The sequence below is a fragment of the Lycium barbarum genome, chromosome 7 (assembly GCF_019175385.1).
Source record: "Lycium barbarum isolate Lr01 chromosome 7, ASM1917538v2, whole genome shotgun sequence".
NCBI lineage: Eukaryota > Viridiplantae > Streptophyta > Magnoliopsida > Solanales > Solanaceae > Lycium > Lycium barbarum.
This window is the reverse complement of record NC_083343.1, coordinates 127,914,594-127,937,988: the sequence shown is the minus strand read 5'-3', so window position 1 is coordinate 127,937,988 and position 23,395 is coordinate 127,914,594. Positions and strand designations below refer to the sequence as shown.

General features: G+C 32.3%; 2 protein-coding genes across 2 annotated transcripts; both read right to left on the bottom strand.

Annotated features, from left to right (window-relative positions):
- Nucleotides 1–7,633: 7,633 nt before the first annotated feature.
- Nucleotides 7,634–9,305, bottom strand: LOC132604320 (acetyl-CoA-benzylalcohol acetyltransferase-like). Its single transcript, XM_060317775.1, has one exon. The coding sequence runs from the start codon at nt 9,212–9,214 to the stop codon at nt 7,874–7,876; it is 1,341 nt and encodes a 446-aa protein (XP_060173758.1). The 5' UTR covers nt 9,215–9,305; the 3' UTR covers nt 7,634–7,873.
- An 11,302-nt stretch (nt 9,306–20,607) lies between these two features.
- Nucleotides 20,608–22,141, bottom strand: LOC132604318 (vinorine synthase-like). Its single transcript, XM_060317774.1, has one exon. It carries the CDS (start codon nt 22,053–22,055, stop codon nt 20,721–20,723), a length of 1,335 nt encoding a protein of 444 aa, XP_060173757.1. The 5' UTR covers nt 22,056–22,141; the 3' UTR covers nt 20,608–20,720.
- Nucleotides 22,142–23,395: the final 1,254 nt, after the last annotated feature.

Genomic DNA, 23,395 nt, shown 5'->3' with positions numbered 1-23,395 from the left:
CTGCCGAAGAGGGGTTCTGAACCCCCTCTTCCCTACGTGTGGCTCCGCCCTTGCTCGTGGTTTAGACCGGCTGCTATTATGATATTCTCTTATGGGTGTCAAGTGGGCCAGGGCGGGCCATTTTATCGTGGGCCACAAGGGGCCGGGCTGGGGGCCGAGCTTGGAGAGGGAAAGGGTGTCCGGCCCAGCCCACATCGGATAAGGGCTACACCTCGGGCTAACCGGGCCCGTTAGTGGGTCGGGCCGGGTTTTAGTTAGTGGGCCGAGCCGGATTTTAATTATTTTTAAAAAAAAAAATCTAATACTAAAATTTATTAAGTTTGATACTTTAAAATCTAGTTATTGTCAACTTTATTTTAACCATCAAGTTCCTTAAATTATATTTTGCCCGTATTTTCAATCTATAAATACCATTCATTCTTCTCCATATTATCTCACAATTCCCTACTCTCCTCTTTCTCTAAATTTCCTACTCATCTAAATGGGAACTAAATGGGAACAATGCACATGAGTTTTGATACTAAACCAAAGTTCTTAATTTAATTATCTCATCTGACCCTAAGTCCTAATGTCATGTGCAGATTGTCACACCTCCATCATCGGCGAAGATATTTCAATACGCTAAAAAATATTTAATTATTATATATATATATATATATATATATATATATATATAAATAGTTTATATTATTATATACTGTATAACCTATTGAAATATTTTTGAACTTGTGTAAGCCAACAGCAAGATAGTAACTTAAAAGGGGTATTTGATTTATTTCACGCATCGGCAATTTCAGAGGCTTGTCATTTCACTGATTTTGTCAGCCTCTTATAATGTCTTGTTGCTTTTGGGCACTGATCAATGTTTGTCCCTCCTTGCAGAAATTTATCTTGGAGTTGCTGCTTGTGTAGGATTAGTTTTACACAATTACATTTATAGTTCTATTTTGATTGCGTACAGGTTATTATTCTTGTAAATAAAATTTTAAATAAAATTATAACACAAATTTGAAAAGAAATTCAAAGGCTCAGTAAGCCTTTAGTTTTATTAATCGATAAAACTAGTTTTCAAACGTTGGAAAAAGTCACTGCCCACTTTATTAATTCTGTGGGGCTCAGCTGACCAGTGACCACTAATTTTTTTTTTTTAAAAAAAGAGAGCTAATTAGTTTTCATTTAGTAGCAATTAAATATTAATGGATCCGACTCCTCTCCATTTTCATTTTCTCCATTTTCCCCAAGTTCTTACTTGAATAAGAGACACATTACATTAGTTAAAATTAATGGTTAAGTTTTAATTAACTAAAGTAAGATTCTAACTATGGTTTGAATAATTAATAAATATTTCATATATTTGCTTTCAAAATTTTAAGAATCCCACAATTATAGCTACAACTATTTTATTGGGATACAATGTTTTTAAAATACTTATTATTAGTAATAAATGTAGTACTTGTCTTTTTTTTATTTGAAGTGGGCCGGGCCGGGCCGGTGCCCCGGTGGGCCATCACCCGGGCTGCTGGTGGGCTGTCCACCTTGTCCGGCCCAGCCCCCTAATAAAACCCATCTAGCCCAGCCCCTTACACCTCTTAGTAGGCTTGGGCCGGACCGTTTACCGGGTCCGGGCTGGCCCGGCCCACTTGACACCCTTATATTCTCTACGTTGCAATTAGGGTAGGGAGTGCCAACGGATAAAAACATTTTTATTTTGTTGCTGCTACTGTAACTTTCAAATAGTGATAAACGAGTATAAGTAATTTTTATACTGTCCGATTACTTTAGCTTGTTATGGCAGGTAGTCTAAGTTCATTTTCTCGGTTACAATTTAGACGTTTTAAAACACTTACCTATAAAGATTCTTTCAATAACTTTAACGAAATTCTTTACCTTAACAGACTAATACTCCCTCCGTTTCAATTTATGTGAATCCATTTGATTGGACACGAGTTTAAGAAAAAGAAGAAGACTTTTAAACTTGTGTGGTTATAAATCATTTCATAAAAGTAAATTGTTTTCGATTATAGAAAAAGTTCATTCTTTTTGGCACAAACTAATAAGAAAATAGACTCACATAAATTGAAACTGAGAGAGTAGTATATAACATAAACACGTAACGATATTAATGCCACTCATTTTTATGGGATTGGGATCAATGCAAAAGAACAACGTAACATATACATCTTTTTCTTCGTGTTACATGTTTCGACTTGCGATCCATTCGTAAACTAGCTAGCACGTCCCCACTTAGGTTGGATTATAAGTACTAACTTTGTCAAGTTCCGTTCAAATGAAATGTCAGCTGAGTTGTACTTGTTGGACTAACGTTTTCAAAGTCCTTTCAAATTAAGTGTCGATTGATGGAGACATAATTCGGTAGAAGTGATTTTTGAACATTTTAATAAAATTTTAGATTAGACAGTCACGCACTCCTTAATACAGTAGAAAAAGGTAGATGATATAGGTTCGAGCCTCACTATCACTTATTTTATTAAAAAAAATAAAAAATTAACATGTTCGACATATAAAAAGATTGAATCAAGACAGCATGTGAAGAAGCGTATTAAAAACGTAATTACATAAATAAAAAGAGATAAGGATCAAAAACACATCCTAACTATCACTTTTGTTTAGTTTCATACGTAAAGTATCATAAGGTTGAGAAAACTAACTAAACTATTACTATCTAGTTTGCAAAACACACCTGAACTAAATGTGTGAACTCACTCTTCAAAAGGCAAGTGAAGCTGAAATTTTTTCAAAAAAATTGTCCACATGACATAAGTAATGCTATAGTGGCACCTACATGGAAATTTAAAAAAAAAACTGTATATTTTTTTTTAAAAAATCAGCATTATAAAAAAAAATTGGAAAAAAATATCAAAAAATTTAGAAAATCAGAAAAAAATTATTTAAAAAATGGAAAACTTGATTTTTTTTTTAAATGTGAAAACTAAATAATTAGTTTTCTTATTTTTTTAAAAAGCATAACTTTTCCATTTTTTAAACTTTTTTTTAATTTTCTATATTTTTGATATTTTTTTTAAAAAAAATATTATTTTTCAGTTTGTTTTGAAAACAAATATTTTTTTATAGTTTTCATGTAGGTGCCATTGTGACATTATTTATCCACATGCACAACACTTGACAACATTTTATATAAAATGGAGAGTGTAGATCACATGACATTCAAGAATAATTTGAGGTGTGTTTTGCAAACTAGATAGTGATAGTTTAAATAGTTTTCTTAACCTTCTGATAGTTTAGGTATAAAACTCAAAAAAAGTGATAGTTGAGATGCGTTTTTAACCCTTATCTCAAACAAAAATATACTCTCTCTAATGTATTAAAAATTTGCCTAAAACAGCTCACACACAACATATTGTATTGTAGCTCATCTCGACAGCTACAGCAGGAAGTAGTTCATCTCGACAGCTACAGCAGGAAACATCTTTCAATGAAATACTTGGTTTTATTGTGATTTTTAATTTTTTGTTTGTAGGACCCGTTTGGCATAAAAATTATTCTTTTTTTTTTGAATTTTTTTTCACTTTATATGAAAATCAATAATTGGCCATGATAATTCCAATTCAACTTGAAGCAGTAATTCAAATTTGAAAAACATCTTATAACCTGTTTTTCAACTCATTTTTCACTTTTGTAGTTATATTTAAGAACAATCAAGTATGAACATCATTCCAAACACAATTCCAAACTCCATAAATTTCTATGGCCAAACGCCTACGTAATTAAAATAACAAATCGCCCATGTTCTCATGCACAAGTTGTGTCCTTGCTAAAAGGACATAACGACATTCACAATCTAGGCTGTTAGTTTTTAGAAAACATGAAACTCATATCAAGTTATATTTATATATGCAGAAAATAGCAGGAATATTTTGTGGTAGATATGTGCAAAGCTAGCAGTGGCAATGACGATGATGTTATCTCGATAATAGAGTGGCGGTGTTTATATAATTTGCCCTGGCAAATTAAAAGGACATCACATAATGCAGTCGTTGAAATATTGGCTTTGATTGGACGGAAATTAAAAAGAAAATTCAACATTTATGATTTAAATTAAGTTATGGACATTAATTTGTGTTGCTTTGAATAATTTCAATAAGGGTATAAATTAAAAAAAACTTAGAAGTTAAATTATTTTTAGGGTTAGCTACACTAAATATCTTTGTAAGTTGACTCAGATTCGATCGGGTACTTATTTTTAGGGTTAGCTACACTTACATATCCCAATGAATGATCTCTGAACTAAGCATATTAAAATATAATTATTAAAAGATAAAGGCGGAAGACATCGAAAACCTATTAAGTTTGCCAGTAAATTTCATTTAGATACTCGAACTATGACCTACTCAAATTAGCACCTGAACAATTGATAAATTATTCCTATTAGACACTTCCGTTTTAAATTTTGAAAAAACTTATGTATGTGTTTCAAGTGTCCATTACATAAATAAGTTAGCCGCATAACATATATCACCTCTTTTCATTATACACATTAGCCTCAATAAGCCGTAAAACTTTAGGCCAAGTACTCCGTTAATTGAGGTTGATGTGTATAATTAAATGAGGAGAAATATTTTATGCAGCCAACTTATCTACGTTATATATGGGCACTTGAAAAGACGCGTATAACTCATTAATTTTAGTTCAAATAATATATTTGTATTAACAAATTCACTAAATAAGCACAAAAATCAAATTCGAACGTAATTACTAATACTTGATGTTACTATCTTAAAATTAAAAACTATAAATTTCAAATTTCAAATTTTGTTTCCGCTCCAACAACATGGGTGTAGTTTGAAGAATTTTATGTGATGTCATGAACTGTGCCTGTGGACAACTGAGTTTTATCAAGTACCCTTGTTTCAACCAGATAACCTTCTGGACTATGGTCCAGGTGGCCGGTGAGACACAACCAACAATAGTTGTGCGAGGCGACAAATGTTTTTGCAGGTCCCTCTTTGTCAGTACTCTTTCTCTTTCACACTTCCATTTCTTGAGATTTTCGTCCAATATTATCTTGTGCTTTCGCAAATCCACTAGGTTGGTTCTTCTTTCCCGTTAATCCTTGTATCCTAGGAAAGAAAAAGTTGGGATCTCTGAAAGTTAACCTAGCTCCAAGAGATTCTCAAAACATAAATCTTGAACTAGAAACTCGAAATTTAAATTAATAGTAATTACCGAATAGACGACAAAGCAATGAGAGAATTTAACAAATATGAAAAAGGAGAAAGATAATTGAGCACTTAATGATGATATTAAGATATTATTATAGATATTAATCATTCATATCTTTTCAAACCTTTTAAGTGATTATAAAATAAAGAAAATAAATCCAATTAATGATTAAGATTCAAACCTGAAAAACAAACAAAATTACTGAAGTCCAAAAAATTAAAATTAATTTTTTTATTTAAGTGTAGACAAATAAGACCTAAATTATTCTTCTAGTCGAACACTGTAAAAGCTTTATCAAAATATTTTCAGTTTATCTATGAGGAAGTGAAAGCACACCCGTAGAATTCTTAAGTTATTGTCAAATCTCAAAACAAATAAATAAAATATGTCTGAAAATTGTGGTGATGTTAAACTTGTTAGAATTTACAAGTTAAGAAGTCTAAAAATCACAAAGAAAAGAAAAATTAGAATCTTTATGAAGTTCTGTATTTTAGGCATATTAAGAGTGACTGAGAAAAAACAGATTGATCTATTTGGGTTAGTATTGATCCATTTTCTCTTATTTGATTTTTGACAAATGAAAGATTAGACTATGAAAAGAGGAGGAAAGATAAATAGATAATAGGAGAAGGGCGCTAGAGAGAAGAAGAAAGGAAACTATTATTGGTTGTAATTCCTCATCCAAAATAAAAAATAAAAAGGAAAAAAGTTCAAATACGTCATCGTACTATCCGAAATAGCTCATTCATGTCACCCGTTGATAGTTGGCTCTATTTATGCCATCGTCGTGACTGAAATAGTTCATTCATGCCACTTACCGTTAACAACTAAAATGACTGATTTTAAAATATTAGGAAAATACAAAAATAATATCAGATTGGATACGTGACTTCCAATTAAATGGACCCGTTAATAGTTGGTCTATTTATGCCATCGTCATGACTGAAATAGTTCATTCATGTCACTTACCGTTAACAACTAAAATGACTGATTTTAAAATATTAGGAAAATACAAAAATAATATCAGATTGGACACATGACTTCCAATTAAATGGTCCACGTCAATTACCGATCCCCCAAATTAAAACCCATCCCAAATAAATTAACCCAACCCAACCCACAAATGTCATATCTTGGTCAAGGCAATTGATTTAACATTTATCTTGTGCAAATCTACCAGCAGCTCGATAAACATGAGTCAAAATCCTAGAAAGAGATTCTTCAAGTTGTTCTACCATAAATTAGTTGTAGTGGATGAGTTAATAGGGTGTGATAAAAAACAACAAACATGCGTTTTCTCAGCTATTTGGTCTAAGAAAGATAACTTATAATTTTGAAGGTGATTAGGAGTTGGAGAGAATAGGTATATCAACTTCTTGGACATGATTTCAACTTGAATTTGGTCATTCAAATTAACAGAAAGGCTACCCATTTTTTATGTAGCAAAAATGTGGAACTAAGGAAAAGAGAAAAAATTAGGAAGGTTGAAGATACAAGTTGATATATCTTGGACAAAAACTCCATACTTCCTATTTATGGTGGGAAAAGACTGGTTCTAGTTATTTCTTCGAGGAAAATGTCTAGAAAATGATATCACTTACAATATGACAGGAAGATAATGATCACTTAGACCGTAGTTAACCAGCTTTTTTAATCATCCGTTGCAAATCTATCATTATGTAAGATTAGTTATGGTCTAATGGATATTTATTGTTTAACGATAAAAGTTATCTGTCGCTAATTTCTATTTTCTTTTCTTGTAATAATTAATAGAAGCGGCAACTGGAGGAGCTTTAGGCCGTCCTGGTTGCTGACAACGTCGGTGTGGAATCTTATATTTGAAGTCATATTACTGATCTAATGTTGAAAAACTGGCCAATTTCTAAAACAAGTCTAAATTAAAGAGGTGGCTATTTGTGAAACTCAGCCAGTCTCTTCAGGCAACATTTTTCAGCCATAATGGTTAATTTGCTCAATGTGATTAGTTTCAAAACTTGTCAAGATCTTGATATAATTTGATCTCAATGTTTTTTGATGTTTTAAGGTTAAACTGTTGAAGAGCAAATTTGGTTTTGATGCAGCATTTAAAATGAAAAGTAAAAGTCCCTCAAAATGAAGTGTTAATACAAATGGGATTTTTTTTCACTTCATTTTAGATGCCAACATTTTTTCTTTTCTACCAAACATTCTTCATGGAATCCTACGTTCTTTTGGTACTATTAGCTTTCTGCAGTAAGAGAGCTCCAAGACTTAAAACACACATTTCTCACCGCAGTGTTGGTTCAATTAAGCAGGACATATTTACATGATCCAAAGGGAGTTCAACTGAATTCGTTGTATCGGTGCAAATAGAATAAAAACAATTCTTTATATATAAGTGAAGATTCCAGTATAGTGGCAAAGGTCTACTATTCAAGATTTCAGAAAATAATTGACGAAAGTAACACAATTTTATTAAGAACAAAATTTCACATCGTCTTGCATTAACAAAGCAAAAATAAAGAAAAAAGGTGAGAAGTTCAGTGCACAAAGCATTTTGCGTTCACGCAAAGTTTGGAGAATGCCTGCACCCCAAGGGGGTATAATGTTGCAAGTCAATCCTGATAACTTATTCAACAGCTTGAACCTATGACCTATAACTGTTGCTCGAAGGCGGTACTTCAAGAAAAATCTAAAACTTGGTAAAAGTCAGGAATTCTTGGTCATGTTCAATGAAGTCCATGTACTTTTCCTTGAGATCCATCTGCACAACAATGGTATTACCACATTGTGTAGAATACAACCAAAATATTTGATGATGTCTTGATCCAAAATGCATTAAATTTGGATTCCCCCATCCAAAATCTGCTTCTTGCATATGAAATCTACTCAAACTTGAACATGTAAATTCCTCAACATCATCACTAGCTCCCCATTCTGTTCCTCCATAACTTTTGTTATATAAATTAGCCACCAAGGCAACTACATCATCTGCTGAAGCTTCACCACAATAGTCAACAGTTTTTTGCACTGTTTCTCTTATCAATCTAATAAAATCATGTAACTCCATATCGGTCCCTTTAGGCTCATAGGCTATAGGAACTTCAATAATAAAATTTCCAAAAGGATTAGCTGCTTCAGGATATTTAAGCTTACTGCGTAAACTCAGGGGAAATGACATTACAGAAGGCTTAATTTTCCCTGTTATTGCCTGTGAAGCGCGGAGTTGAGCCCTCCATAAAATCGCTGTAATAATCTCAACTCTTGAGGGCTTAAAGCTTAAGGCATTGCAGTTAGTTAATTTGTCTCTGAGCTTTGATACAGAGATCTCATCCATAACAAACTTTTTAGCCACCAACTTTGAACGTTTCCCTGCGAAAATAGCAGAAGGTTCAAAAATCGTGGTTATGTCTCTTGGTTCGAAAATGTTAGCCATATCAAAGCTCATGAAGTTAATCTTTTCAGCTGGAATTCCCAATTTACACACTTTGGACCACTCGTAGATGAACGTAAAATTTGTCCACCCGTCAATTGCAGGGTGTGCAGCGCTAGTAGATAACGCGATTCCCCCACATTGGAAAATCGCGATTTGCACAAACATAATTGGTGTCGCGAACAAATTTGTATTGTCCACATCCTTAATACCTTGTGGCCAAAATTCCATGGCGAGATCCAAATTGTTGTGTGCTTGTTGAAGGAATTCATCGTCCATTCGATGATCGACATTAGCTTTTATTAGTTGCACACCTTGATCTTGACAAATGATTGAATTATTATTTTCATCAAATCTACCAGCAGCTGGATAAACATGAGTTAAAATCCTAGAAAGTGATTCTTCAAGTTGTTGTACCATAGAATCAGTAGTAGTAGAAGAAGAGTTGTTATGTGGATAAAATAGAACAAAAGGCATATGTGTTTTGTCAGCAATTTGGTCAAAGAAAGATAATTTGTAATTTTGGAGGTGTTTAGGAGTTGGTGAAGATGGTTTTATGAGTTTCTTGGACATGATTTCAACTTGAATTTGACAAGCCATGTTTGATATATGGTTAATGGAAGTGTAGAACTAAGGCAAATTAAAATAGCTGAAGAACAGTTGATATATATGTATTGATCCAGAAAATACAGGCTTCCTATTTATATTTGAGTGTAAGTTATGTCACGAGCGGAGCTAGAATGTTACCTACCGTTCCTTTGAATCCAGTCTTAATTCAAACCCTGTAATATTTTTATTACAGTAATATATTCACTAAATGCGAAAAAAAAAAATATTTAGTACTCAGTTATTAACACCCGATGTTGTTATTTTAAAATTTAAAATCTGGCTTCGCCTAAAAATATTCTACATTGTCAGGTCAATTATATTTTAACTGTTATAGAAATAATCTGTCTTATTTTCAAGATTGTTATTTTTACGGGGAAACGACTTGTTCTGGTCAACTCTTCCAGGAAATTGTCCCAAGACTACAAGAACGTGCAAAATTTTACAATTAATGAAGAGAAGGTAGGTGAGATTTTGAACTTCTTTCATGTGTAGCTTGGGTTATTTGAGATTCGGATTTGTTACGGTCCATGAGAACCTCCGAACAAAAAGTCATTTAATTAAATTTGACTATTCCCTCCATTCTATATATTAAGTGTTTTTTTATGTATTTTATTTTGTTTCAAAATAAGTGACACGTTAAGATTTCAAGAAGAAATTATTCTTTCAAACTTACCCTTATTTATAATTAAAAATCATTAAATAACTTTTCTTTTTCTAAGCTTTAATTAGGGATAAGTTAGCAGAAATATTCATAATTTTTTAGGAATAAGTAATTTCTTCAAGGGATAATTTTGGAGACCTCCCCTCAGGTTTGACCTTATCACTCTCACCTTCCTTGTGGTTTACGATATTACGCTAACCTCTCTTATTTTGATTTATTTGTAATAATTCTTTTAATATCATTTTATTAATATAAAAAAGTCGACCCTGTTGCAGTAGGCAATCTCACCAGCAAAGATACAATATTGGGTACGAATTTGAAAGAATCCATTAGCTTTTCATGGCTCTGCCTCTGGCTAACTTGCCTTATTTTCTAAATAAATTATTAATCTTATTTTTTGTGAACATAGTGTGAAAATCGTTTATAGTGTAAAAGTTAAACTATTAGCACTATATATTGTACTATTAATTTGGTACAGTAACATTACATTACTAAAGGAATATCAAGACCTTTTTTCCAAGCACTATAATATATACAGTAACTTAGTTAAAAAAAAAAAAGCAGATTCAGGATTATAGTTTATAGGTTCTGATTATAATTTTTTTTTGGCGTAATACATAAATAGGCCCTCAAACTTGGCTTCAGCTGACAAGTACGTGCTTCAACTTTGGGTGTGCACAAGTATGCACTTCAACTTGTCTCCACTTCGTCAGTGGAACACTCTAACTTACAAAATAATCATCCAGACACCTCAACTTGTGTAAAGTACACTTCAAAAATTTATGTGTTCCGTCAACATTTGTGTTTAGATGTTCAACTTTATACAAGTTGAGGTGTTTACTTATGCACTCCCAAAGTTAGAGGACATGTTTGCTAGCTGAAGCTAAGTTTGAAGACCTGTTTACGTATTATGTATTTGTTTATTAGATTCAAAATAACCTATTTATATATATTAAGAATTATGAGCGGAAACTATTGGATTTTACCGAATTCATAACTTCAAATCTTGCTCCGCCACTGTTAAAATATAAGGATTTAAGGCATTCCCCTACATTTTTTAATTCGTCCTTTTTCCTATAAATTACCAATCATACCGTACTTGAAGGGTTCACATGCTGCTGTACTTTCGCATGGAGGGTTTCACATGGTGTTGTCTTAGTGCATGCTGTGATCATTAGCATAGGTTCACTGACTTGGTCTTTTGGGTTGAATAAATTAGGAAAGATGGTCCAATTCTCTATAAATGGAAAAAGACAAATTAGTATTCTTGAAATTACCTTCTGTATATTTTTTTCTTTTTCGTTTGGGGTTTTCCACCCACTGTTTTGTACCGTATTGCGGCGAGACAAAATTCGTATTAACTCAAAAAATTTGATTAAAAATAAAGGATACTTAATAATTATCACTTAATCACAATTCTTGTTAGTTTTTTTTTTCCTTTCCTTTTACTAGTTAGAGCCAGTTTGAATTGGCTTATAAGTTGATCAAATCAGCTTATAAATCATTTTTAATTTTTTTGAGTGTTTAAAAAATAGAAAAGTGTTTAAAATAAGTTAAAAATGCTTAAAATAAGTCAAAAATAAGAAGTTGGGGAACCCCAATTTTTTTTTTTTTGGCTTAAAAGCCATTTTGCTTTGACCAACGATTTTACTCTTTTATCACTTATATTTTCTTTTAGTTCCAATATTACCCTCACTACTAAAAAAAGTGCCTAACAACACTTGTGTACCAAACACATCAACAACTTATTTTCAGCTTCAGCATTTTTATCCAAACACATAACTGCTTATTTATAAAATAATTTTTAACACTTAAAAGGTGCTTTTAAGTTAATCCAAACAGGCTCTTAGTAACCTGCTGTAATTTTATATGTCTAGTCTAATTTTCTAGAGGTACTTTTGGAAGTGTCTAAAAAGCTTTATTTAGATGCATAAACCTAAAAATGGAAAGGAAGGAAGAAAAAGGAAAAAGGAAAAAGGAAAAAGGAAAAAAGAAAAAAGAAAAAAGCAATTGAAAAGCACCAAAGTCCATATTTATCGGGAAGTTCATCAAGAAATTCGACAAAAATGACAAAATGTCACAATTGGAAAAAAGTTGGCTCTTTTATATATTTTCCTCGTGTAAAATAAGTTTGTTAAACAAATAATATAACTAGTTAACGGCTTATCGGTGGGGGGCGGATTACACAATTTCCTTATTGGACAAACTGTTAACCCGTTAAGAATTTATCATATTTATATTTTTACCCCTAAACATATAAAATATGTATTGTAAACCTAAAACGCTAAAATCTAAAGCTAAAACACTAAAGTGAAAAGTCTGAACCATCAGTAATTATCTTCGGTAAACTCTTCCATTAACCATAAATTATTATTATTATTATTATTATTATTTTATTATTATTTTTTTTATTTTTTTGTGTTGGAAGTTACTATTGCAATAATTGTGGTTCCAGAGAAAGGTGGTGAAGTGATCACCATCGGAAGGGTTGAGATTAAACTTGTGAATTCTTAACTATTAAGTCCTACCCTGTGGCTATGAGGCTTAATTGACTTCCTAGTTGTTAAATTATGAATAAAACGTTTGTCTTTCAAGGCAAAAAAAAATAAAAAATAGTAGTTACGTAATTTAACCGATACACCGCCCGATAACCGTCCGGTAATTGCTAACTCGATATCGAACCAACCGATATCTTATCGGTTGGCTAGCGGATTAGTACTTTTAAAAGCCGATAACCGTTAAGCCAAACCGTTAAGCGTAGTTATCCGCCCGATAAGCAATCTACTTCTAACTATCTTCTTGGAATTATTCAAAAATCTCGCCAATTAAAACTTTCATTTATCTTCAATTATTCTCAAGTTTCATAATACATTATTCACATTTTTTTAAGAACCATATCTGTAGCTTCACGTCTGAAAAATCTTTAAAATCCCATCTTCTGTTCTCACCAATCAGTAAGATTCGTTGCAGTGTTTTATATTTTAAAATCATTTTTTTTTTGAATAAATCATGATTTGATTTAATTTTGTATCGTCGTTCCAGTAATGGGTCGGTGAGGTTCGAAGTTCTAAGTTCTAATAAAGAATTATATGCATGGTAGGTATGATTCAGCAGGACAATCTCATGTATGATTTTTTTACCCAAAATAACTATTTTGGATTATTAGTATACATCCTTGTTCAGCTCACTAACAGTAAGTCAGAAATAATTATATTTTCAAAACTGTGGCAGTCGTTTGCAATGTAATTGAAAGATCAAACTCCCTGAAACATTCTTGGGGTCTTTTAATTGAAGGTACTTTATCCAAATTATATTCCATATTAAAAACGAATAAATGTTGAATAAATTAAAGAAAGTAATTAAAAATTTAGTATATATTTATAAGAAAATAATGTTTGACTCATATCCTTAAAGTAATTAATATCCTTAAAGTAATTAATTTATCTATAACAATCTCTTTATAATTACTCCCTTCGTTTCAATTTGTTTGTCTTGATTTCCCTTTTAGTCAGCTTTAAAAGAATGTCTCTTTCTTTTTTGGCAACTCTTCAATGTCAACTTTTCATATGACATGTTTAAGATCGCAAAATTAAATGACAGTTTGATACATTCTACATATTTTTAATTTAAGATCACACGATTTAAAAGTCTTCTTTATTTTTTCTTAAACTCATTGCAAAATCACAAATAGAGAAACAATTTGAAATAGAAGAATACTGAATGCATAATCTCTACATTATTATTTCTCACATAAATACTACGCGCCTTCATTATATCACGCAAATAATAACCTAACCAAACGACCACCAAAATTATTTAAAAAAGGGTTTGATATAAAATAAGTCGCACGAGCTCCACCACTTCCTAAATAATGCACTTTATTAATTATTAATTGCAAATAGCTCCTATTTTTGCGAGTAAGATCCGATTTATCCGTCGCATAGCTCCTATTTTTGCGAGTAAGATCCGATTTATCCGTCGCAAGTTAACATTTTCTGCATTTCATTGTATTATTCATATTTCTATCGTCAATGGAGCCGTTAACTATTAATAATTAGAGATGTCAAGTTTGAGCCTTATAGTATGTATAGTTAATCTTTGTCAAGGAGTGTTTTATTTGTTAATGTAAGGTTTTTCGGCATGAATTCAAATTTAGTCGAATCTCAATGAAAGTATTGGACATTAGTGAAAGAACTGAGAGAATTGCAATTTCGAAATAATATTTGAACTTTACTTCAAATAAGTATTTATTTGTGTTATTTCTTATATTTGTCAATATTTAAATTTCAAACTTGGGGTTATAGAAATTGAAGTTTGAAAAACATATTTGAGCAGTTGTTTCAATTTTTCATTCACAAAACTTTAGATGTATGTTCATGTTCAAAAACAATTCAAATTTAAAATACTACCCGACTATTGAGATTTTTTTTCCAGCCAAAGTGATACGGACCAACCCATTACCCCTTGGCTGGAAAAAAAATTTAGGTACGGTTGGGTTATTTTAGTGGATAAAAAATTATTTAAGGGGAAAATAATTTTGAAGGGCTGGGATGATGCCACGTGGCAGCTGTTAGACATAAGAGTATAATTAACCCCATAGTATAACGGTAAATGTATAATTGGACCTAAAGTATAACGAATGGTATGAATAAACTATTTCCCAAAGTTCAAGCGTAATTTTGGTCATTTTCCGTTCTTTTCAAATGTCAAGTAAATCATGTAAACTCTTCCTTTAAAGACAACTTAGAATGCAAGTTTTATACTATACATTTTCAGCGCATTTCACTCTACCATGCATAGTTATTTGTACTTCTTTTTCTTTACCACTACTTCGAACGACAAAAGGTTAAATCTCCGAGGTTGTAGCAGCAACGTTACAAACATGGCCACTTATACCAGAGTTTGAACATGAATAAAGAAATATGGTTGAAGTTTGAAAAAAAAAAAAGAAAAAAAAGAGTGTTTGAATTTGGAGTTGAAAAACGGTATTTTACTTAAAAGGAAAAAATTGAAGTTTTATGAGTAAAGGACATAATTGATATCTTTTCCAAAAAAATATCAAGATATATATGAGTCAAACATTATTTTCTTATAAATATATACTAAATTTTTAATTACTTTCTTTAATTTATTCAACATTTATTCGTTTTTAATATGGAATATAATTTGGATAAAGTACCTTCAATTAAAAGACCCCAAGAATGTTTCAGGGAGTTTGATCTTTCAATTACATTGCAAACGACTGCCACAGTTTTGAAAATATAATTATTTCTGACTTACTGTTAGTGAGCTGAACAAGGATGTATACTAATAATCCAAAATAGTTATTTTGGGTAAAAAAATCATACATGAGATTGTCCTGCTGAATCATACCTACCATGCATATAATTCTTTATTAGAACTTACAACTTCGAACCTCACCGACCCACTACTGGAACGAAGATTACAAAATTAAATCAAATCATGATTTATTCAAAAAAAAAAAAAAATTGATTTTAAAATATAGAACACTGCAATGAATCTTACTGATTGGTGAGAACAGAAGATGGGATTTTAAAGATTTTTCAGACGTGAAGCTACAGATATGGTTCTTAAAAAAATGTGAATAATGTATTATGAAACTTGAGAATAATTGAATATAAATGCAAGTTTTAATTGGCGAGATTTTTGAATAATTCCAAGAAGATAGTTAGAACGAAGAATGTACTTAAGGCTTCATTTGTTTTCATTAAGATTATGACATCTGAATGCACATCTGAATGATTAAGATGTTGTCTCTAGATCTGAACACTGAATGGTTAAGACCGTTTGTCTTTCAACATCTGAATGTGCATAATGTGTTTATTTAAACATAATAATTATACAATTCAAATAAAAAAGTAACTACATATTAGAAAATAAATACAAGTTTAATAAAATAAAAATATTATTTGATAAAAAAATAAAATATTTATGTTTGCTAGTAATGATTGAGATGTTTATAGTGGTGGTGGGTTAGGTTTTGCAGGGTGAGGTGGATGGTGGTGGGAGGGTTGTGGGGGTGGGGGTGGGGTAGGTGGTGGTGGTGCAGCGGGTCTGGAGGTAGGGTGGGTGGTGGTGAGGGGTGGGGTGCAGTGGGTATGGAGGTAGGGTGGGTGGTGGGGGTGGTGGTTAGGGGTAAGGAAGGTGGGTGGTGGGTAGGTGAGGTAGGGTAGATGTTGGTAATGTTGGTAAGTTGGGGGTAGGGTTGGGGGTGGGTAGTGGAGGGTTTGGGTGGGTGGTGGTGGGGTGGGTAATGGTAAGGGTAGGTGGGGTTGGGGTGGGTGGTGGGAAGAGGGAGGGGGGAGGGGTGGAGCTGGTGGTAAAAATTATCCATACAAAATACTTCTTAATCATATTAATAGTTTGTTCAAAATCTTAATGATTAAGATATATTCAGACCAAATAAGTGTTTAGATCTTAATGTAAACAAATACACTTAATGGTATAATGTCTGAACCATTCAGATTCAGACCTCCATTAAGTGCAAACAAATGAGGCCTAAGTCATGTCTCATCGGCGTAATCGTAAGAGCGTAATTTTTTTTTTTTTTTTTGATGTATAATGTGTCATTACTTTTGCCAAATTTCTTAAACGACGACTGTAAAAATAAATAGAGATCATAACTCATAAGGTGATGCTAGTTATATTATTTGTTTAACAAACTTATTTTACACGAGGAAAATATATAAAAGAGCCAACTTTTTTCCAATTGAGACATTTTGTCATTTTTGTCGAATTTCTTGATGAACTTCCCGATAAATGTGGACTTTGGTGCTTTTCAATTGCTTTTTCCTTTTTTCCTTTTTCTTCCTTCCTTTCCATTTTTAGGTTTATGCATCTAAATAAAGCTTTCTAGCCACTTCCAAAAGTACCTCTAGAAAAATTAGACTAGACATATAGAATTACAGCAGGTTACTAAGAGACTGTTTGGATTAACTGAAAAAAGAAGAAGCAGTTTTTAAGCATAAGTGCTTAAAACACCTTTTAAGTGTTGAAAATTATTTTATAAATAAGCAGTTATGTGTTTGGATAAAAATGTTGAAGCTGAAAATAAGTTGTTGATGTGTTTGGTACACAAGTGTTGTTAGGCACTTTTTTTAGTAGTGAGGGTAATATTGGAACTAAAAGAAAATATAAGTGATAAAAGAGTAAAATCGTTGGTCAAAGCAAAATGACTTTTAAGCCAAATAAAAAAAATTGGGGTTCCCCAACTTCTTATTTTTAGCTTATTTTAAGCATTTTTAACTTATTTTAAGTACTTTTCTATTTTTTAAATACTCAAAAAAAGTTAAAAATGATTTATAAGCTGATTTGATCAGCTTATACGCCAATTCAAACGGACTCTAACTAGTAAAAGAAAAGGGAAAAAAAAACTAACAAGAATTGTGATTAAGTGATCATTATTAAGTATCCTTTATTTTTAATCAACAATTTTGAGTTAATACAAATTTTGTCTCGCCGCAATACGGTACAAAACAGTGGGTGGAAAACCCCAAACGAAAAAGAAAAAAATATACAGAAGGTAATTTCAAGAATACTAATTTGTCTTTTTCCATTTATAGAGAATTGGACCATCTTTCCTAATTTATTCAACCCAAAAGACCAAGTCAGTGAACCTATGGAAATGATCACAACATGCACTAAGACAACACCATGTGAAACCCTCCATGCGAAAGTACAGCAGCATGTGAACCCTTCAAGTATGGTATGATTGGTAATTTATAGGAAAAAGGACGAATTAAAAAATGTAGGGGAATGCCTTAAATCCTTATATTTTAATAGTGGCGGAGCAAGATTTGAAGTTATGAATTCGGTAAAATTCAATAGTTTCCGCTCATAATTCTTAATATATATAAATAGTTTATTTTGAATCCAATAAACAAATACATAATACATAAACAGACTCTCAAATTTGACTTCAGCTAACAAACATGTCCTCTAACTTTAGGAGTGCATAAGTAGGCACCTCAACTTGTATAAAGTTGAACATCTAAATACAAATGTTGACGGGGCACATAAATTTTTGAGGTGTACTTTACACAAGTTGAGGTGTCTGGATGATTATTTTGTAAGTTAGAGTGTTCCACTGAAGAAGTAGAGACAAGTTGAAGTGCCTACTTGTGCACACCCAAAGTTGAAGCACGTACTTGCCAGCTGAAGCCAAGTTTGAGGGCTTATTTATGTATTACGCCATAAAAAAATTATAATCAGAACCTATAAACTATAATCCTGAATCTGTTTTTTTAACTAAGTTACTGTATATATTATAGTGCTTGGAAAAAAGGTCTTGATATTCCTTTAGCAATGTAATGTTACTGTACCAAATTAATAGTACAATATATAGTGCTAATAGTTTAACTTTTACACTATAAACGATTTTCACACTATGTTCACAAAAAATAAGATTAATAATTTGTTTAGAAAATAAGGCAAGTTGGCCAGAGGCAGAGCCATGAAAAGCTAATGGATTCCTTCAAATTCGCACCCTGTATTGTATCTTTGCTAGTGAGATTACCTACTGCAACAGGGTCGACCTTTTTATATTAATAAAATGATATTAAAAGAATTATTCCAAATAAATCAAAATAAGGGAGGTTAGCGTAATATCGTAAACCACAAGAAAGGTGAGTGTGATAAGGCCAAACCTGAGGGGAGGTCTCCGAAATTATCCTTTGAAGAAATTACTTACTCCTAAAAAATTATGAATATTTCTGCTAACTTATCCCTAATTAAAGCTTAGAAAAAGAAAAGTTATTTAATGATTTTTAATTATAAATAAGGGTAAGTTTGGAAGAATAATTTCTTCTTGAAATCTTAACGTGTCACTTATTTTGAAACAAAATAAAAAATATAAAAGGCCACTTAATATAGAATGGAGGGAATAGTCAAATTTAATTAAATGACTTTTTGTTCGGTGGTTCTCATGGACTGTAACAAATCCGAATCTCAATCTTAAAGTCGAGACATGGATTCTATCAACTAATTATTATTTCACAAATGTATTTTGCCACTATCCAATTTACCAGGAATACATAGACCCCTAATTGATTTGTACCTTTTAATAAATCAAAATAATGAATACATCACACTGATCATAATAATCATAATAAGATTAAGAGTATAAGTACATTTAATGAGATAGAGAGGTTGTTTATATATTCAGTACAAAAACACTTATCTCTACTCGGTCCGTTCAATACATACAAAATGTACTATCACAAGAAGACAGAACTATACTGTTCCGATAATGAAGATACATTATGTTTAATCTTGTGCTACAATCATACCGATGGCTTTGTCCAATTTTCATTTTAAATTGTGAACATAAATTTTATACTTATAAGAACTGATGATTTAATCTTCCGTGTATAAGCTAAACTATATACACTAAATCATCTACTATATAAGTAAAAGATACACATACTAGACACTAGTACATGATCTATTTAACTCTTTATTAAAAAAATGAATAAATAATTGTTCTATTATAAATACTATATCCAAACACATGGTTAATAATATATATCCCAATAATCTCACACTTAAATTTTTAACAATGATATTGTTAAAATATATAATGTCTAAACGCAAGGTTAATGCTATATACCCTAACATTAGGTAACAATAATGACAGTTGCAAAGATCATCGATTCTCGGGAGAAATCACGATTCTCTAGTAACAAGGGAAACTTTTTTATTATATGCTACTAATACAAAATCGGTGAAATCACAATTTCTGCTAACAAAATATTACTAATAACAAGAAAAACTTTTGGCCAAAGTCATAGATGGACCCCTGAACTTGTCCTAATTTTTCAACTAGATCCCCCAACTGAAACGTTGACCATCTGAACCCCCGAACATAAGATAAACTGTGCCATTTGAACCCCCTCGTGCCAGCTGGCACACGCGTGAAACTCACTGCTTTAAACAGAGCGTGAGAGACCAATTTTTTTCTTTTTTTTGAATTTTTAATCATTAAAAATTAATTTTAACAAAAAATCTATTTAAATAATTAAAAAAATTTAAAAAACTCAACCCATCCTCTCCGATAGCCCACTTCACCGCCATCACTGCCGCCGCTTCCTCCTCTGCCTCCGCCTCCGCCTCCGCCACCGTCGCCGCTTTCTTTTTTTTAAATCTTTTTTTAATCATTAAAAATTAATTTTAACAAAACCGCTATTTAAATATATTTTGAAGCGGCGGCGGCGGGAGCAGTGGCGGCGGTGAAGTGGGCTATCGGAGAGGATGGGTTGGGTTTTTAAAATTTTTTAATTATTTAAATAGATTTTAAAATAGAGTTTTTGTTAAAATTAATTTTTAATGATTAAAAATTTTAAAAAAGAAAGCGGCGGCGGCGGAGGAGACAGTGGCGGTGGCAAGGTGGGCTATCGGAGAGGATGGGTTGGGTTTTTCAATTTTTTTTAATTTTTTAAATAAATTTTAAAATAGAGTTTTTGTTAAAATTAATTATTTTTGTTGACATGGCTTATTTAAAAAAAAAAAAAAAAAACAGGTAACATGACATGGCTCCATGTCACTGGTCTATTTTTCCATGTCACAACAAGTGAGCTTCACGCGTGTGCCCAGCTGGCACGAGGGGTTCAAATGACACATTTTATCTTATGTTCGGGGGTTCAGATGGTCAACGTTTCAGTTTGGGAGTGTAGATGGAAAATCATGACAAGTTCAGGGGTCCAACTTTGGCCAAAACTTTTTAATTCTGCTGCCAATACAGCACTTTCAAATGCCATTTATTGGACCAAATTCAAAAACAAAAAGCAACACAAATTTTAAAAAAAGAACACTTGGAAGCTAAAACTCAAAGAAAGCCTTGATATCATCTTCACATTCAAATAATTGCACATTGGCTTCCTTCAAGTCCATTTGCACACAAATCCCATTGCCACATTCTGCATCATACAACCAGCAACACTGATTATGCCTCGACCCAAAATGCATCAAACATGGTTTTCCCCAACCAAAATCAGCCTCTTGTATAGGAAACCTACACAAACTTGAACTTGTGTACATGTCAACTTCATCACTTCCTCCCCATTCGGGTGATATGAAACTTCCATTATATAAATTTGCCACTGCAGCCACGACATCGTCTGGTGAAGTCTTGTCACACGCGCTTATAGTTTGCTTCACCGTATCACGAATCAACGTTACAAAAGTCTTCAACTCCATGTTGTTCTCTCCGGGTACAAATTTTACAGGGGCGTCAATTACAAGATTCCCAAAAGATTTTTCTACTTGAGGTAACGAAATCAGCTTAGGGCGCATGTTTATTGGGACACCTATTAGGGAACGTCTGAGATGCCCATGTTTCTTTTCTGAAGCACGGATCAAAGACCTCCATAGGAGTGCTATGATCATTTCAACTCTTGAGGGCTTAAAGCATATATCTCCGACTTCTTTTCTGAGCCTTGAAATGGAATCCTCATTGATGTATAGCCTTTTGGCCACTAATTTAGCGTCCACACGATCTTCCTGGGGACAACGAGGCAAGAGAAGTTTCGATAAATCTCTCGATGGGAAAACGTCAGGCAAATTAAAGCTCAAGAAATCGATCTTCTCTGCAGGAATCTCCAATTTGCACACTTTCGTCCACTCGTTAATAAAAGTGAAAGTTGTGAAACCATCCATCGCGGTGTGTGCGTGGCTCATAGATAGAGCCAAGCCACCACACTCGAATTCCGTGATTTGCACAATGACAATTGGCATGTTGAGTATGTTACTCTCATCCACATTCCAAGTATCTTTAGGCCAACAAAGCAATGCAAGGTTGACATCTTTGTGTGCTTTCTCAAGAAATTCATTGAGCTTACTATTTACCTTGGCTTTTACAAATTTAACCCCTTGGTCCTGGCAGTTTATCGAGTCATCCTCGGTAAATCTGCCAGCAATTGGGTAAACATGGGTTAAAATTCTAGAAAGGGATTGTTCAAATTTTTGTTCATGAGCTGCATAATTAGTGTTGTTGGTAGGAGGATAGAAAAGAACAAGAGGCAAATGTGCTTCATCAGCTATTTGATCAAAGAATGATAACTTGTAATTTTGGAGGTGATTTGGAGTTGGTGAAGATGGTTTTATTAACTTTGTGGACAAGATTTCAACTTCCATGTTTTCTTTTGGAAAAGCCATATGGTATATAGAATTGGTGAAAACAAAAGAGAAAATAAATATCGGGGCACTTGAATAGTATATCTCATGAACAGCTTGAATCTTACAACTTTTATATAGGGAAAATTATGGGTTCCACTTGGGAGGAAACTTAGCCCATGAAAATATGATATGTCCAATCCATTCACGTTTAGGCCCACCAATTTATTGGCTCAAGCCTATTGACACTTCAAATTCAGTCATCTAAAATTGGGATGATACATAGCTCATATTAACTCACGAAAATTTTTATTAAAATATTTTTCAAAGGATTTTTTTTTTTGAAATGTTATATATATAGCTATAATAATTTTCTTTTTGTTACTTAAAAAAATTATAAAAGAACAAACATTGAAACTAAAACTCAGTTAGGAGCGCTTCCGCCAGAAATGGGGCCTACACGGCGCGAATTCAGATATAGTCGGGCTTTAATGCGGATACCAGACACGGGGTGAAAAATAAAAAAAATTAAAACTTAATAAGAATTAGATTGATTGAGTTACGACCCACTTTTTAGCACAGTTCAACCAAGTAACTTTTATTCAGTCCATTTTAACCTGTTCAAATTTAACTCAACCCACTCATCTGATACCCCGAATTCCACCAACCCCTTTGTCTCTATTCAAAAGAGTAACCAATAAATTGGAATGGCTTCCATTTTACATATGAACAATTAAATCTTGGCCCCTGTTGTTTTAATTTTTGGACCACCCAAATCAGTACAAAATATTCTTATCAAACAACTCAAATAATTAGAAACAATCAAAAAAAATTGCACCACATAAAAAAGTGACCAAATCATAATCTAGTTTCTTTAGATTTCCCTTTTGCTGTTCTTTCAGAAGAGTGGTAGGTAAGGAATGAAAAAAATAAAGGAAATCCTTTAAAATATAAAGAAGAAAATAAAGGAAATCCTTTAAACAATAAAAAACAAAATAAAGGAAAGAAGACGAAAAAATATAAGAAATAGTTTTTTTCTGGTGCCACATAAATTGGGACGTCGGGAGTAAGAGACTTTACGTTCACACCACTATATGTGTGTGTGAGAGAGAGAGCCATTATGACAAGATTCAAGAGCGCTAGAAGCCTGAATACGAGGTCGACCGAATTTTATCGTTTTTTCTCAAATTGTGTATATTTGTGTTTAAAATAATATTTAAGATACTCAAATATTAAATTTAGAAACTCAGTTATTATCACTTGAAAGTATAATTTAAAATTCAGAACTTATAAAACTATAAACTTGGCTCCGGGGCGAGTATCATAAAAAAGGATGGGATACTTTAATATGACAAAGCCTGAAAGACACTATCTATGTATTA

Coding starts and splice junctions, on each gene's coding strand:
- LOC132604320 (XM_060317775.1), bottom strand. CDS start 9,214: ATGGCTTGTCAAATTCAAGTTGAAATCATGTCCAAGAAACTCATAAAA.
- LOC132604318 (XM_060317774.1), bottom strand. CDS start 22,055: ATGGCTTTTCCAAAAGAAAACATGGAAGTTGAAATCTTGTCCACAAAG.